At 42.3% G+C, this 16,169-nt stretch overlaps 1 protein-coding gene across 5 annotated transcripts in view; it reads right to left on the bottom strand.

Moving 5' to 3' along the window:
• Window positions 1-16,169, bottom strand: part of Chd6 (chromodomain helicase DNA binding protein 6) — a 157,706-nt gene that overhangs the window by 29,580 nt on the left and 111,957 nt on the right. For 4 of the 5 annotated variants that reach the window (XM_051187234.1, XM_051187258.1, XM_051187242.1 and 1 more), the window contains exons 18-27: window positions 14,841-15,005; window positions 12,785-12,964; window positions 11,889-11,999; window positions 10,188-10,390; window positions 9,385-9,584; window positions 8,747-8,906; window positions 7,787-7,876; window positions 6,714-6,817; window positions 3,491-3,620; window positions 1,558-1,618 (exon numbers count right to left, since the gene is read on the bottom strand). In XM_051187234.1, coding sequence (XP_051043191.1) covers window positions 1,558-1,618; window positions 3,491-3,620; window positions 6,714-6,817; window positions 7,787-7,876; window positions 8,747-8,906; window positions 9,385-9,584; window positions 10,188-10,390; window positions 11,889-11,999; window positions 12,785-12,964; window positions 14,841-15,005 — 1,404 coding nt within the window. The remainder of the gene's footprint in view (window positions 1-1,557; window positions 1,619-3,490; window positions 3,621-6,713; window positions 6,818-7,786; window positions 7,877-8,746; window positions 8,907-9,384; window positions 9,585-10,187; window positions 10,391-11,888; window positions 12,000-12,784; window positions 12,965-14,840; window positions 15,006-16,169) is intronic. The other variant, XM_051187263.1, reaches the window with a different exon arrangement.

Here is a 16,169-nt window from a genome sequence, read left to right as displayed (position 1 = left end):
ATAAATAAAGCGCAAACACTTTTGAAAAAATAATACAGTGGAAGGAAATCAGTAGGTTCAATTTTAAGACTTAGGACGCACAGCTACAACAATGCAGATTATATACTAGTGACAGAGAAAGAGATCACAGGGTAGAATCCAGAACCCGGAAACAGAACTTCACAAACATGTCCAACTGTGTTATTTCAAAGGTGCAAGAGTACTTTGATAGAAAGAGTACTTTAAACACTCATGGAGCAATGGGATGTGAACAGGTTACAGAAGAATCTTGATCTAATTCTCAACATTTAAATTAGAATTAACCTAAAATGGAGTATAGAATTTTTGCTTTGGTTTTGGAGACAGGGTCTCTCTGTGTAGCCTTGACTGTCCTGGAACTCTCTGTAGAGCAGGCTGGCCTCAAACTCACAGAGATCATATACCTGCCTTTGCCTCCTGAGTGCTGGGATTAAAGGGGGAGGGAAGGACAGAAAAGACTTTCTAGGCTGTAGCAGGAGCTCTTTGACCTGGTACCATAAACACAACCCACAAAAGCAAGCGAGAAACTAATTTCCTCAAATTAAAGTCTTTTGCCATGTTAAAGACAACATAGAAGGAATAAAATGGCAAAACTACAAGATGAGAGAAGATGTCTGCAAACTGCCTATCTGACAAAAGACTAGTATCTGGAACTTATCAAGAACTTTAAAACAGCAATGAAAGCAGAACACAAGCAAAGGACATGAAAGAATATTTTACCGAACTAAGCACATAGAAGTAGTTAGCATCACTAGCTATTGGTGAAATTTCAAGGGTGTTACTACACAAGCATCAGAATAGACTCATAAAACCAACAATATCAAATGCAGAAAGCAGGGTGTGTAAAAAGCAGATCATGTATTTACTGCCAGTGGGGGGGGGGGGGAAGGTACAACTACTGAAAAAAATGTGGCAGTTTCTTAAACAACTGTACGGTATATAAACAGCGCCATGTCCATGTTATAGAATAACACTCAGCAACCACCCCTGCCCCCAACCAAAATCAAAAAAGGAATTAAGTATGGTTGGAACAGACAACAACCTATATAAATTTTCAGATTATGACAAGTGAAAAAAGCCGACTGCCTTTTAAAGATTCATACTGCATGATTCTGCCTAAAATGGACAAAGTTATGAAAATGATCAATAATGATTATCAAGGACTAAAGTGTGGTCGAAGGGGAAGACAAATGGTTAGGAGATGGTGACAAGACTTTTGTCTTGGAACTGCCCTGTGTACCTTGAACCTATCAATATCACCATCCTAAACACGATCTTACAAGTTGTTATTATGGAGGACACTAGATACAGGGCACACAGGGTTTCTCTGTACTCTGTTTTATATCTCTATCTTGAATTGACAGCTATCTAAAAAAATTTAGAATGCAAATGCTATCAAGTCTGTGTGCTTGGAATTTCCATAATAAAGCTGGGGTGACACAAGGCAAGTGCAGCAATGCAACCCAACTCCCCAAACCATGAGGCACTCTCTCTCAGCACGAAAGAGCATGCAGTACCATTGCAACAAATCTGACTCACCGTTTGCTTCTGGAGACCATCTAACTTGTCCTCAGCACTGTCTTCTTTATCTATGTTGCCTCTAAATAAAAGTAATTATATACCACTTAGGAGTTACATTACTACTGGGATGCTTGTAAGAAAGCCCTCCAAATCACTGCTAAAGGGGAGGTTAGCAGGTATGTTTCTCATAGGCATTCAAAATCATAAGATGTTCCCTTTCTTTTCAGGGAACCCTAGAGACACTAAGAAGGATAGAAACTACCTACAAAGAATGTTATCATGTAGATGAGCAAGGATTTACATTCAACTGAGACCTTACATGAGGATGTGAAGCCTCAGGATCTACCAGGCACTCTGAGGCTGACAGTTCAACAATGATACCATCAGTTCACCTAGAGCTGTCTGAACATACAGCTGTCTGAACATACAGCTCTGAGAAAGAGAACACACTAGTCTAGACCAATAGTTGTGCCAAGCAAGTGCCCACCCCTAAGCACAGTGGGGTGACCACTTCCACAAGGCACTTTTTGGGAAGATAACTCTCTCTATTGCTGAGAAGGAAGGGCAGTTCATCTTCCCTGGTATCACACTTGTGACTGGGTCAGCTGCTTTCTGTCTCCTGTGAGCGTAACTACTGCTGATGCCGGTTTCCTTGATTCTTCCATGCTTAACCTGGAAAGCAGTCAGCTGCCTTCTCCTTTAGGTGCTTCCCTGGAGCCACCAAATGGAAAAGCTCTGAGCTACACACAGCTACCTCACCCAGCGAGTGTTTTTCCTCAACCAGTTACTTTAACTAACACGGATGACCAGCTACACTAGGCTTTTATTATCCTGTCCACAGAAAATGCCTTTGGAGCAGAGAAAGAACATCAGACAGGTAAGTGTTCACTGGGGTTACTGGCAGTGCCACACTCTCATGGCTAGGTCTAACCACAGTTCTGGCAATTAAAAGCACCTCATCCTTAGCAGAGGAGAGATCTGGCCAAAGCTGACGGCACACATCTAAGAGAGAAATGCTGCTTTCTAAACATTTGTGTATCCTGGAGATCTACAGGATTTAGCTGTTACTTCCATTTTCCTGAGAACTTAACAAATTTGGAGATTATGCTAACAATAAACAGAACTCAGCCAAAGAGAATGCTCCTATATTTTGTGTCCATTCATTCACTATGCTAAATAGCTACAAGCTCATACAGTGACTTGTGAGTCTGCCTAACTCAGGGCTATATGATCCTTGAATAACCAGCAATCAGCTGAGGACCTTTATGCTCAGCAGTCTGTACTTTCTGTGCCTGTGTAGCTTTTTGTCAGCTAGAAGAGGTATGAATTCTCCCCTGAAAGGCCTCTATCTTGAGAAGACTGGTTAACAAGCCAGGCAGGACAATCAGCCTGGGAAATCCATGAAGGACAGGAATAGGAATTTGGTTCAAAGAATAAGTAAAAGGCATAGGATGAACTGAAAGAAGCAATTTGAAGGACATGGTCACAGTACAGCAAAGCCTGGGAGAGATGTCAGACATTGAAGGAAACCTGCAGTGGTTTGAATGAGAAATGGGCCATCCAAGTTCATGTCTCTGGACACTTGGTCCCCAGTTTGGGAAGCTTATGCAACCTTTAAGAGGTAAAGCCCTGCTGTGGATGAAGTGTATCACTGGGCTAGGCTTTGGGGGTTTACAGTCTGGATCCACTTCCTGTACCCATGAAATGTGAACCACCAGCTTCCTGCTCCTGCTGCCCTATGTCTTCCCTCTCCATTATGGACTCTCTCTCTCTTTGAATAATTAAGAAAAAATAAATGCTTTATTCTGTAATGTTCTTGGTCACATATCTCATCATAGCAACAGAAAAAGTAATAAATACATAAAGATACAGAGTCCTGGATATATGTGGAATAGGACACAAGTTGGTGACAAGGCATGTGACATCAGAGTGGGCCTATGTGGCTCCTCACCTTTCAGGAATGTCTGAGGTTCCATCTGTAACACCCTGCTCTGCAGACAGGGATTTCTCATCAGGCATCCCGACTTTCTCTAGGAAGCAGAGTGCTGGGTCAGCCCGCATGGCATTGTACCTCTCATAACCTGAGCAGGCAATGAGAAGTGTGAGAAGTCAGGTCAGAGCCCACAGATCTGCCCCTGACTTAGACATTCATTTGTTTCCTTTATTCAGTAAAAAACAAGACAATACAAACTTAACAATGCTTATTCAGGATTAATGCTAGCTTAAGAGACCTCCTAACTGGGGAAGACTCTGGAGCTACTGCAGCCTTCTAGGTGTTTCTTACTAAAGCTGAAGCTTGTGTAAACATCATGTCTGTAAGCAGATGCATGGCCGGGCTGTTCTCACTCATTTGCTGCTTTGTACAGAGAAGCAGGTAAGTTACAACTTCTTCCTATTCCTCAGCTCTGACACCCTTTCATATCCTAAATGGGCTTATTTTCACACAGTCTAACTCTATGCACAAGTTAGAAAAGGAAGTGGAATAAAATGGTGATGTAATTGCTGAATTATAAACTGGACCACAACAGCAGTTTACTGGGTTAACAGACTTGGCCCAGTGTTATAAACCCAGTACAACAAAATGCTAATGCACACTTGCTCTGGAATCACTTGCCATATATTTGAAGTAAACAAAAGAGGTATTGTGACCCAGAAGATGGACTATAATGATGAAACAGTAAAAGGAAAGGTTTTATGTGTTTACTCATGGGAGCTAGAAGCTGACGCTGACTGTTGCCCTCTACTGCTCTCCTTGTTTTTAGTGACGGGGTCTCACTGAACCTGAACTCACTGGCTAGCTAGGGCGACCAGTGAGCTCAGGTCATCTTTTTGTCCCTGCACTTTCCTCAACCCCCAGTGCCAAGGCTCCAGGTGAGCACCACTATGCCCGGCTTTAATGTGGGTGCTGAGGATCCAAATTTAAGTTGCTATGCTTGTATGCCAGGCACTTTACCCATAAGTCATCTCTTCAGCCCTCCTCCCTGCAAATTGTACTTTTTGAGAAAGCCCAAGCAGGAGGATGTGTGGTATTTTACTGAATCTAACATAATCTTTTTTAGGGGGTGTGGGTTCTTTCTCCTGAAGGTGGTATAGAATAAAATGCAATCTTACACAAGACCCAAATCTACTGTCATATCAAACTATTTTGGGAGAAACTCTTTCAGGAAAGGGAAGACTCTTAGAATGTTTCTTCTCACAGATGTCAGTCACTGGTTCTATGGCATGTACTGAGACCCTGTCATCAGTGCTGGAAATGCAGAATGCTAATGAGAAAAGCTTGGTTGTTAAGAATAGACTTAACTTTGCTGGATGGGCCATTCTGCCCTGGTTTGGTGATGTACTCTATCCTTCATTAGCATGCAACACCTAGTACTTCCCTACACGAGTTACAGGAATTAGGAATTTGACCTTTTCATTCTTTGATTTTTAAAGTTTGTAGACTTATGACCACTGCAAGTCTTTCTGAGGAGACTTAGGGTCTCTAGGAATAGAATGTTGTTCTTCCTCATCATTCTGAGTTTTGTATCTAGTTCAGGGCCTGATATTATACTCACTCAATAAGCAACAAGACTAGATGACCTCATTATTTTGAGATCCTATTTCTTCTAATTACTGGTGTAGGAAGAATAATTATTTTGCCCTATCTCTGTTGAAGCTTACATCAAAACTAATCTTTCCCCAATATGTCTGTCTTAAAGAGATTCCTGCTATGGTCTGATCCCCGTGAAGAGATGACTTATCAGACAGTGAGTGGTGAGAGCCTTCCTTTACTTACTGTCCTATTACCATTGAGGGAGGATTAACTGCCCATAAATAGGAGGATTAACTGCCCATAAGCATTCTGCCTCCTTGATTTCTACGTGGCACGATGGCAATGAGACAGGCTGGGATATTCCATGTACCCAACCTTGATAAGTTTCTATACAGTATATCTTTGGTCTTGTCATGTGTGGGCCCGTCATCCAGAGCTGGGCCCTGAATTTCTATTTCTTCATTAGCTACAAAGCTGGAGGTGAGGAAGAGATTGATCCAGTTTGCTAGAATCCCCTAACAGTGATCCTGGAAGAGAACCAGGAGTGGTAATGACAAAACAAAGACTCAAGCAGTCACATGATAGGTCCTTGAGTAGGTAGAGGCTACCTACCACATTTAGAGTAAGTTTCTAAGAATATTTTCGGAAATACCAAAATCCTCATCTTGAGGAAGATTTCATGTAGCTAGGCTATCCCAAAAGGGCAGTTTTCATTTAGTGCATGTGTGAGAACTATTGGGAATATTATGCAGACTAGGCTTACTATAGGGCATTCTGATTACAGGCTAGAATCTCAACTGAAGACTCAGCCTATTCTACTAGAGGCGGCTCCAAGATAGAACCTTCTCACCTAAGTGTGGCTATACAACAGATTGTCTGGAGACATACCCACAAAACCTTAGGAGATGAAAAATTACAGTACTGCAATGCAGACTCAACAAAGGAATGGAGGGAAGACATGCGGACTTTGTGGTACATGATCTGGGAAAAGTGAACAATCTGAAATAATTACCAGTCAACTGAATGCAAGAGCAAACTATTAACACAATGTTTTACAAGTGAGGATGGGTACTTGTTTCCAGTTCTCTTTAACTTCTTAGTTAAGGAAAAGAATTAAAGATTGCCCAGCACATCTTTACACCAAGATGGTAAAGTTACACACTAAGAACACAGAGTTCTTCAAATCACCTTAGAATTTCGGGGGGTGGGGGGATCTAAAACCTAACACTTATCCTTATTCTGTTATTTCTCAGGGATACTTACTAAGCGCTACACACTAGGGCTGATACAAGGATGATTAAGAACAAATGAGAGGGTGTCTAGGAAGATGACTCAGTTGGTGCTGTGATTTGAAGATGAAATGCCCTCTATGGGCTTACATTTGAACACGTGAGTCTCTAGCTGGTGGCACCATTTGAGGTTACAGCACCTTTAGGAGGCAGAGCCTTGCTGGATGAAGTATGTCATTAGGAATGGGCTGTTTTCTTTTGACTACAGCTGCCCTTTGAAGTTTCTCAGTAGTGTATTCACAGTACTGTTATGAGTTACACATTCATTGGGTCAAGACTCCGGTGGGTGGTTCAGCTTTCTAAGAATTAGACTGGGTAACTGATCTGGAAGGGGTCAATTTTCTAAAACACACCGTGCTTGAACACGCCAATGAGAAGGGACTTATCAGCCTCAGCATCCCACCAATCCACTGGGATTTCCACGTAGTCAATATCCGGCAGAAGCACATCCAGCTCCCTGTGGAAAGAAGGGTGCGGTCTCAGTGTTTCTGACTGAATGCTTAAGTAAATATTAAAGGTGACCCAGAAGGTGGCAGCTAAATATCTTATTGCTCACAAAGCTATTTAAGCATAAGTACTAGGCTTCCAGGTTCTACTCGAGACTCAGGAGAACCTACCACCAGCTGACTCTGGACTCTGTGTGTAAAGCAATTCTGACGTGTACCTTCAGTTAAGAACCAGGACAACAGTCTTGAATAATCTGGTCATGGAAAGGCAACATTCCCCCCAAATGACCAAATTGAGATATGACTGAATCCTTAATGTTATCTAAACCATCTTGTCTCAGAGTTGACATTGATACAGTCTGAGGTATAAAGAGGGCCTTTCAGAAACTAAGTGGTCCATTAGGTCAAAACTGACCATACATTGCACTGTTCTAGCCAAAAGGAAGAGCATAATGCTCAGGTGCACACACCAGGATTGGCAAACAAGCCAGCATCAGCACCCTGCCACCTGCTGCTTTGGGTCTTGGTCCATATTCTGAGGGACATGTGAACCCTGAGCTCACTGCCTTCATTCATCTGAAAAGTTTTGGGCATAGATGGAGGAACATCGACCTGGATAGTTTCTCTGTAGAATTTGACAACTGTCCATTAGGATTCTGACTGTTACTGATATAAGCCTGACTATTCCTTAGCAGGCCCAACTCCCTCTATGAGGTTAGTATTTCCTGGCCTCAGCTTCCCAGAAACCTTCACAGTGCCAAAGGAGAAACAACCATTTTGGGATGAGTGTTGTTTATTTTGTTAAGCCTAAACAGGACCAGTGACTAATTCTTCTCTATCTATCTGTTTACTATCTGGGTAGCTGTCTTGGGCAGGGTGGAAACATGGATCTCCTGAAATAACAGGCTGGACATGGCCCGTCTATGAGTAGGCAATTTACATAAATTATTTAATTCTGAGAGCTATGTGTGATATATTACCTAGCAGGAGTTCCCTCAAATGCTTTATCAGCAGCTTCTCCCAGTATTTCAGCTTTTAGGTAGTACAGCATCCGAACTCTCAAAAGCACCCTATGAAAGATGAACACATTAATATAACACTCTGAAACCTAAGACTGAGAACATATTACCAAATCCAGATAGGGAAATTAATAAACATTCCTGAGTAGTAGGAAGGGGTATACCAGAATATACCAAAGAGCAAGACACCAGGTATCAATGCCAGACATTACTAGGATCACCCCTTCAATAACCAAGAAAACAAATCACTTTCCTAGTTTCTTGTTAGACCACCCTGTTAGCCACAGTCAAGGCTAACCTCCCTTACCTTCAATCAAGAGTGAAGGCTAGCCACTGGGAGGAAAGCCTATGTACAATGGCAGTACTTATAGAGGAACTGACTTCCAGGTAACTTGTATGACAAGAGGGATCACAAATATTATGGACAATGTCCACCATTTTAAGGAAGAAAGAGCAGGTTATATATTTGCATATGCTGGTATTACAGTGTGCCCCTGAAGAAGCAGGCTAATAGGCTGTCTCTGGGAAAAGAAATGGAAGAGCTAGAAATGGGAGGAAAAACTATTTTTGACAATAAAAAAAAAAATTGTTATACGTGTGATCTATTCAAAAGAATGCATCTTAGAGGCTTTTAAAGAAAGCATCATTTCTATTAGATCTGAGTAGAAAATGGCACTGTGGCCTGGCTCAGAAGCAGAGAGAGGGTGTCCTGACTAGTTCCTGAAAGCTGGGTTAGGAGCCTCTGGGCACAGAATGTACTGTAGGAGTGAAGACTTCTGAAGGAGGTGGGAGAGGGGCGTGAAGACAGTGCAGACACAGTTTAGACCCAGTCTCCTCTCCTCTCTCCAGAGCTTTCATGGGGTGTGAAAGGTCCCTGTAGGTATCCCGGAAATCTGAGCTGTTTGAGCAGGGCTAACTCACTTGTTGCAATGCTGTTTGAGGTGTTTCTTGTATCCATCATCATGTAAGACCACCTCAGGGTTGCAGGTGGCTAGCCAGTCTGCATTCTTCAGTTCTGGGAGCAAGAGCTGGTTTTTTGTCTTTTTTCCCTTCCTCCCTCTGGGGACTGGGGCAGACAACCCTGAAATGGAGAGACAATGACACAGGGTAAGCCAAAAGGGCTTCAGCATGGGCATTAAATCTGGGCTGCGTGCAGAAAAAACATGGTGGGCCCTGGTGACAGACTTCTCAAGTCCACAGAAAGCAAAGCCATCAGGAAGATTTAATGAATGCCCTGTAAGACTCAGGGAGGAATAACCCAGCCTGTCCCTTTTGGGCTCTTGTGGTCTAATAGGAAGGAGGAGGAGACTTGAAGGGACGCTTTGGTTAAGGACAGAGAAGTACAACAAGACAAACAGTGCCAGAAGTGACAAGTACAGAATGGTGAAATGAGAAAGGCAGAAGACGAGGAGCGGCCCCAGTTCAGGGGACCCTGATGGACTCAGGTAAGTGAGCAAGGTCACACGTGGAAACAGCAAGAGTCCAAGTGCCCTTATAATACTACAACACAGACAACAATGACCCAAGAGATCTCACAGCAGAGCTATTTCACCTCTTACCTGAGTGGTTCTGGAGGGTCTGAGCTTGTCCGTCTTTGGAAGGTGTGATTAGTTCCCAAATAAAACTCTTGATCTTTTCATCTCCTTTGTAATGCTTGACACAGTACACCAACAGGGCCCGGCAAATCATTTCCATGTCTTTCTCATTCAGGTGCCACTTGAATCGTCCATGAGTCAGGATGTCCTTCCACCGGCCCCAGCTTATAGTAAGAATACAGAAGGTGTTGGAAGAAGGCCCACAGACACATCCTCCACACAACAGGAATTAAGGAGACAAAATATTCCTCATCCTTTACAGGTGTACACCCTAACAGCTTTGCCCTGAAAGGCCTGTGACTTTGACTGCATGCGCCACTTGTCTCTAAGGGTCATGTGCCCGCTAGACTGTTAAATCATGATGGTCCAAATTACCGGGGGCAGAGAATAAGTTTGGAATTGAAAAAGTACAGCTGTAGTAACCACTGCACTGCATAACTATGCCTTAACTGCAGCATTTTTTTGCACCGATTCCTTATAATACATTCCTGGGTGGGAGAGGAAATCAGTACCAGGCAGCAAATTGGTATCAGAGGTTTGCTGTGACATTCATTTATTTGAGAAGAACACAGTAGTCATACCACAGCAACACGGCACAATGATGAGGGGATTCTGGCACGGAGCACAGCTTTCCTTTGCTCCTACAGAGCTCATTAGCTGGCACCCAGAGGGAGCTAGAAGTTCACTCCTCAAATATTAGGGACTTAAAAAAAAAAGTGGGAAAATAACCACACCTCCCTTCCCCCCCAAGCAGAGCCAGTACTTACCCAAAGATGAGCAGGTTCTTCTCTACCCGGAAGCACTCGGCACGGAGGTAGCGCCTGGCTTTGTCATTGAGGCGCCTAGATCTTGTGGGCCTTTCATCTGAGTCACTGTCTAACTCTGAGAACTCCATAAGCTCGTCTTCCTCAAAGGAGTTGTAGTGTTTGGTCTGCTTCCTCACACGGGGCCGGTCAATCACTAAGCTTTCCTGAAATGGAGAAGACTGTAGGGAGGAGGCCCCTCTTCTCTTTACTCCCTACCACAGTACACGGCACCCTGCTGCCATTCCTCAGGGGACATCTGAGGAAGAACCACCCCAGGTCAGCCCCTGGCAGCTGCCTCTATGACCACAGGCAGGACAAGCACAGGGGATTCTCAGGGACTTCGAGCTATTGTTTCTTGGTCCCCAGTGCTGTCCACCCCCATCTGCTGCTTTTGCCATCATTCTAGCAAGCAGAGACCCCATGTGCCCAAAGTGGCAGTCTGCTTTTTCCAAGGAAGACTGGAGTGGGAAGCACCATCTGTTCTGCACAGCATGGAGACAGCAGTCTGAGCTCTGGAGACAGGACAGGTGAAACGATTCCATCTGCTCAGTAACTTCCTGAGAAAACACATCCTGCTGCTTTCATTATCCATCTCCTTTACTTTATCTACTAATCTTTTGCTAAAAGACAAAAAGCCTAGTTCAGGAATCTTATTTTAGTCGCTCCTCTGGCCACACCAATTGCTTCTTCTCTAGTCCCACTATTTCTGCTCCTTATCCTGTTTTTCTACATGTCTGCCCAAGGCCAGATGAAACTCCAACACTCCTCCATGCAGCCCAGACAGTGAATTTCTAGCATCACCTTGTTTGTTACTATGGAATGTTCCCATTGTTTTTTGCTGTCTACAGGACAGGAGCTTATCTTCCCCTACCACTGTTCTGCACACACAGTGGCTCCTTGATTAAGAAACTCTTTATGGCAGGTAACTATAGGATCTCAGAACCTTCTTAAAGGAGGAGAAACAACATTTCCAGTTGAAGGAGTCAGGATAAGCAACCATCCATAGTTACAATAACCACAACAAAATAGTTATGTGGGTTCTCACTGACTTCACTAAATTATAAGAAGAAATCGCCTCCCAGATGTGTGGAAGGTGTAACAGGGTAAGAGGCAGGGTAAGAGGCTAGCATTTTATGGATATCTCATAGCTGGCCAGGCATTAGTACCAGTCATAGGCACAATGTGACTGTCTTTGCCACATTTCCTTTCCCACTTATCTGGGTAAGGTCAAGCAAGAGTGTTGCATAAAGACTCATATACAATGGAAAAACCCAAGACACTGAAAGAAAAAAAAAAAAAAAAAAAAAAAAAAAAAAAAAAAATGGAGATAAAGCCAGCAGGTATTTTCTTTCCTTCTTCCTTTGGATTGCTAATAGGTAAGGTTGCTTTTGGAGAAGTCCTGAACCTGGGATTGACTTATTTACAGGTTATATCTCTAACTGCATTTTTCTAACTTCTTAGGTGCCCAGCAGACTGTGTATTCTTAGTCACTGTAAAGTTCTACCAATTAATATTTATCAAGGGCTGTCTATGTACCACCATTTTTAAAGTGCATTGCAACAGCATTTCATTTAAGAATCAAGACTCAGGAGTAAATAGTGACCTGAGCAATGGTCCCATCCAATCCCAGTTAACTGTTCAGTGGAACAGAATAAACCATACCTTTTCATTATTTGCTTCAGTGTCTAATTCAGCTATTTTAGCCCATTTCTGCCAAAAATTAGGATCATCCAAGGAAATATCTGTTCTATTGCCTGAAGCAACAAAACTAGCCTGTGAAGGAGACAAAAGTTAACAAATTGGGTTTGAACAGAATACAAACAAAACTAATTCCAAGTGCCCTAGAAACACAAAAGCCATCTATGTTAAAACTAAAAACCCTAACAGCTCTTCCAAAATTGCAAAACAGTTCAATTTTCCCTCCTTTTAAAGACTGAGTAAGGAAATAAAAATTTTCATCTATTGGCTCATTTTCCTAAAACTTAAGTTTCAAAGTAAAAAGACAACCCTTTTAGACAATGGTGTATAGTTATCTTTAAGAGCAGTATTTATTTGCTCATTTTTTTTTTTTTTTTTTTGGATACAAAGCATAACAAGTACATTCTAGGGTGGCCTTAACTTGCAATCCCTCTGCTTTATCAGCATACTGAAAGATGGAATTACATGTATGTACTTAAAACACACACACACACACACACACACACACACACACACACACACACACTTTGAACATCCATGCACACTACAACCATGTTAAAAGAATGGTAGGTATAGTTGAGGTCCACTTCCTAACAGTGTTCAGAGAAAACTTTACAAAGCATCCAGATGTCCACTCAAGGGTTCTGGAGCACATCTGGTATAGAGTAGATACAACAAAGTACAAATTAGTGTCTATCTGCTGGCGGCCCTAGCCTCTCTCTCTCTCATTCTGTGACTCCAAATGTCTACCTTGTCAAGAGATTGCATTTGGAAGAAAAGAAGCCTCCTTAACAAGCTTAAAGAATAAACAGTGATCCCTTCTCTCCCACCCAAATGACTACGGGGAAGAGGTCACGTACCTTGGCAAAAGTGGATCCTTTCCCCTCCGACTGGATAGTGATGGTGTGGGTTCTTCTTTGCAGAATCTGGTCTATGTCTTCTTCACAGAACTTGGAACCTTCATCTTCCTCATCCATTAAGGCCCCATAAGCACCTTTCCGGAGCAAGTCCTCCACTTCCATTTTTGAGAGTTGCTGTACCTAAAAAGGTCACCAAAGTAGAAATGCACAGGAGAAAAATCAGCCTCAAATGTGGCTCTCACGATTCAAGATACATCTCTTCTAGTAGCAGCACACATCAGAAAGACAACCCAGAAGTAACAGCTCACATGAGGGTGCCCTGGCTCCTTTGCAGGGGAGTCAGGCAGGCAACTGTCGATAGGGAACTCTGCAGTTAAGCCTAATACATGAGCCAAAGGCCTAACATTTTTCAGGACACTGGTTATCATCAACTGTCATAAGCCATTAAAGCTATCAAGAGGATATACTTGACATCTTATTTTAATATTTTACTTTGAACCTGTATATCTTTAAAGCCTCCAGATGTACCATATGAGCAGAGAATAATGATTTATTCATTATTAAATAAATACATTTGTATTAGAAATGATGTCATCCCTTAACTTAAAAAAAAAAAAAAAAAAGGATCCTGTGCCAAGTGTGATCTTTCAACCACTTGTTGAAAACAGGAAATGGAGTTCAAAACACCCTTTCCTGGTTCTAATTAACAATCTGGTTCTCTTTATTTCAATCACAAGAGGGAATTCCACAGCTTCCAGGAAGGGCAATCTGGAATACTATGGTTAGTAATCCATGCATAGCTAAAAATACAGAACATCTGCACCAAGGTTTTAACTCCATTTCTGATGCTCTAAGTCCAGAGATAAAGGAGATACGCTGTTTTGCACTTAGGAAAATTTAAGAATTTTGGCAGTAATTCTTAACCCTCTCCAATCCAAAATTGCCACTGTTTTTTTTGTTTTTTTTTTTTTTTTTTTTTTTTTGAGACTGGGTCTTAATGTATCCAGGTTGGTCCTGAAAATTCCATGTGTAGCAGAGGTTGGCCATAGTCACTGATCCGCTTGCCCAGGACTTACTTCCCAAGCACTGGGATTATAAGAATGTGTTACTGTGTCCAACTAGAAAAAAAAAATGACTTTAATTGCATTGTTCATTTATTATTTATCATCACACATTGAACACCTTTAAGCTACTGTGCAATGATTGGGGTGATGGGGCAGAGATAATACTAACCCCATTACATCATCAAGAAACTCAAAGCAAAGTTGGTTTGGAGAGATGGCTCTGTGGTTAAAAGAGCAGTTGCTGCTCTTGCAGAGGCTTGACTCTTAGCACTCACATGACAGCTCCCAGCAATGTGTAACTCCAGTTCTAAGAGATGGGACACTCTTTCCTGGACTCTGCAGCCACCAAGGGACACACACATACATTCAGGCAAGCACTCACATACATAAAAGTAAGTAAACAAAAAAAAAAAAAAAAAAAAAAAAAAAAAAAAAACCTTACCAGCAGGAAGTAGTTTGGAAAGAACAATGCCCAAATTCCCAAATATTGTCTATAAATGTTTGTTTTCATTTAAATGGACTTGGTTATATAAATTAAATTAAAAAAAAAAAAAAGCCAGTGCAAAGCTCGGGGTGTGAGAGATAAGGTAAGGAAACAATATGTTATAAAAATGTTAGACCTTTGGCTCATATATACTAAGAATGTTAAACCTACCAGTTCTGATGGGTGTGGTTAAAATCTATTGCAATGTTATTACTGAGCAGCCCTACCACATAGCTACTCCCAGACTGCCTTTATCTGTTCAGAAAATGCAGCTACTATAGGAGATTACTCAATTATGCTGTGGAGGACTGACTCAAAATGGTGAAAAGGAACCCAGAAATAGCTTTTGGGGGGGAAAAAAAAAAATCCTGACAAGTGCTCCCTTTTTGTTTGTTTTTGACAGTCTCTCGTTCATCCCTGATTGGTTGGTACTCAGGGGGCCATCTGCCTGGTTCTGGGATCAATGGCACAAGCTCCTCAAGTTCCAGGACAGGTACAATGTACTCACTCCATTGGTGCTGCCCTTCCTGTTGATGTCCTGAAGGATAGCCTTGTCCAGGCCTAACTTCAGGCTGGCCTTGTCAAACATTTCCCGCTCATAGGAGTTTCGAGTGATTAGGCGGTACACCTTCACGGCTTTGCTCTGGCCTATACGATGACATCGGGCCTGAGCCTGGGAAGAAGGGCCACACGTTTTGTTACCATGTATACTCACATTTGCACATAAACACAATGACAGTAGCCCCTGTGGGATGAGTGGTCAGTTGGTGTCATTTGCCATGTTTAGAGTCACTCATTTCTTTACCAGCTGGTTCACTGACTCCGGTGTGGTGAAACAAAGCAATGGGAAGTATACAGCTGTTTCCCCCTCCTGGCTTATGGTCAGTATGCAGGCATCTTATGAGGTGAAACTCACCCTCAGGATGCTATTCTACCTCTGGGAAACCTCAGAGGCAGCAGCACCGCTTTTCTCCTATTTTTAAATTTCACTGAAAAAATTCAAGCACAGACAACACCAGAGAAAAGCATAGCGGGCCCTTGCGGGCAGTCTTGTTTCCTTTCTACCACATCTGTACAGTTTAATATGGAATTCTAAAGGCAAGATGTATCACCCCACCATCCCTATACCTAGAAATAATTCTGTTTCTCCCCTTGCCCCCTGCCTCCCCCAGCAATGGCAGGCATTGTTCTGTCTCTAAGCCTCCAAAAACAAAATAATCACCACTACCAACCAGCCTTCCCACTCAGCTGTTAATGCAATGTCCTGGTTTTCTGTTTTCCCATCTTGCTGGCTATATTTGTGCTGTGTCTGAATGTGTTTTTGTCCTGTGTATTTGTAAACTGGAGTTATACCTTGTGACCTCATTAGGTTAAGATGTAAGTCTTGGCTAGGTATCTCATAGATGGGCTTTCAACAAATTCCATCAAGAGGCACATGCCTGTCTTAACATGGTCTTGAACACCATGGTGTAATCCATTTCTGTCTTTCTTTCATTCTTTTTATTATTATTTTCTTTTTTTTTTAAAGACAGGGTTTCTCTGTGTAGCTTTGGAGCCTAACCTGGCACTGTAGACAAGGCTGGCCTTGAACTGACAGAGATCCGCCTGCCTCTGCCTCCTGAGTGCTGGGATTAAAGGCATGCGCCGCCACCACTGCCCGGTTACATCCATTTCTTTATTGGGGTTATAACTGCCTTCACTAATACTTTGGCTGTCCTACTATACTATTATTAAAGAAAAGTTCCACATTTGATTCTTTCTCTTCATTTACTCAATTTGCAAAACAATATCCTCTAAAGTGACTAATAAGGTTTTTAGTCTTAGTTCTTTAAGGAAC

This window comes from Phodopus roborovskii, unplaced genomic scaffold (assembly GCF_943737965.1).
Source record: "Phodopus roborovskii unplaced genomic scaffold, PHOROB, whole genome shotgun sequence".
Classification (NCBI taxonomy): Eukaryota; Metazoa; Chordata; class Mammalia; order Rodentia; family Cricetidae; genus Phodopus; species Phodopus roborovskii.
This window is presented reverse-complemented; position numbering and strand designations above follow the sequence as displayed.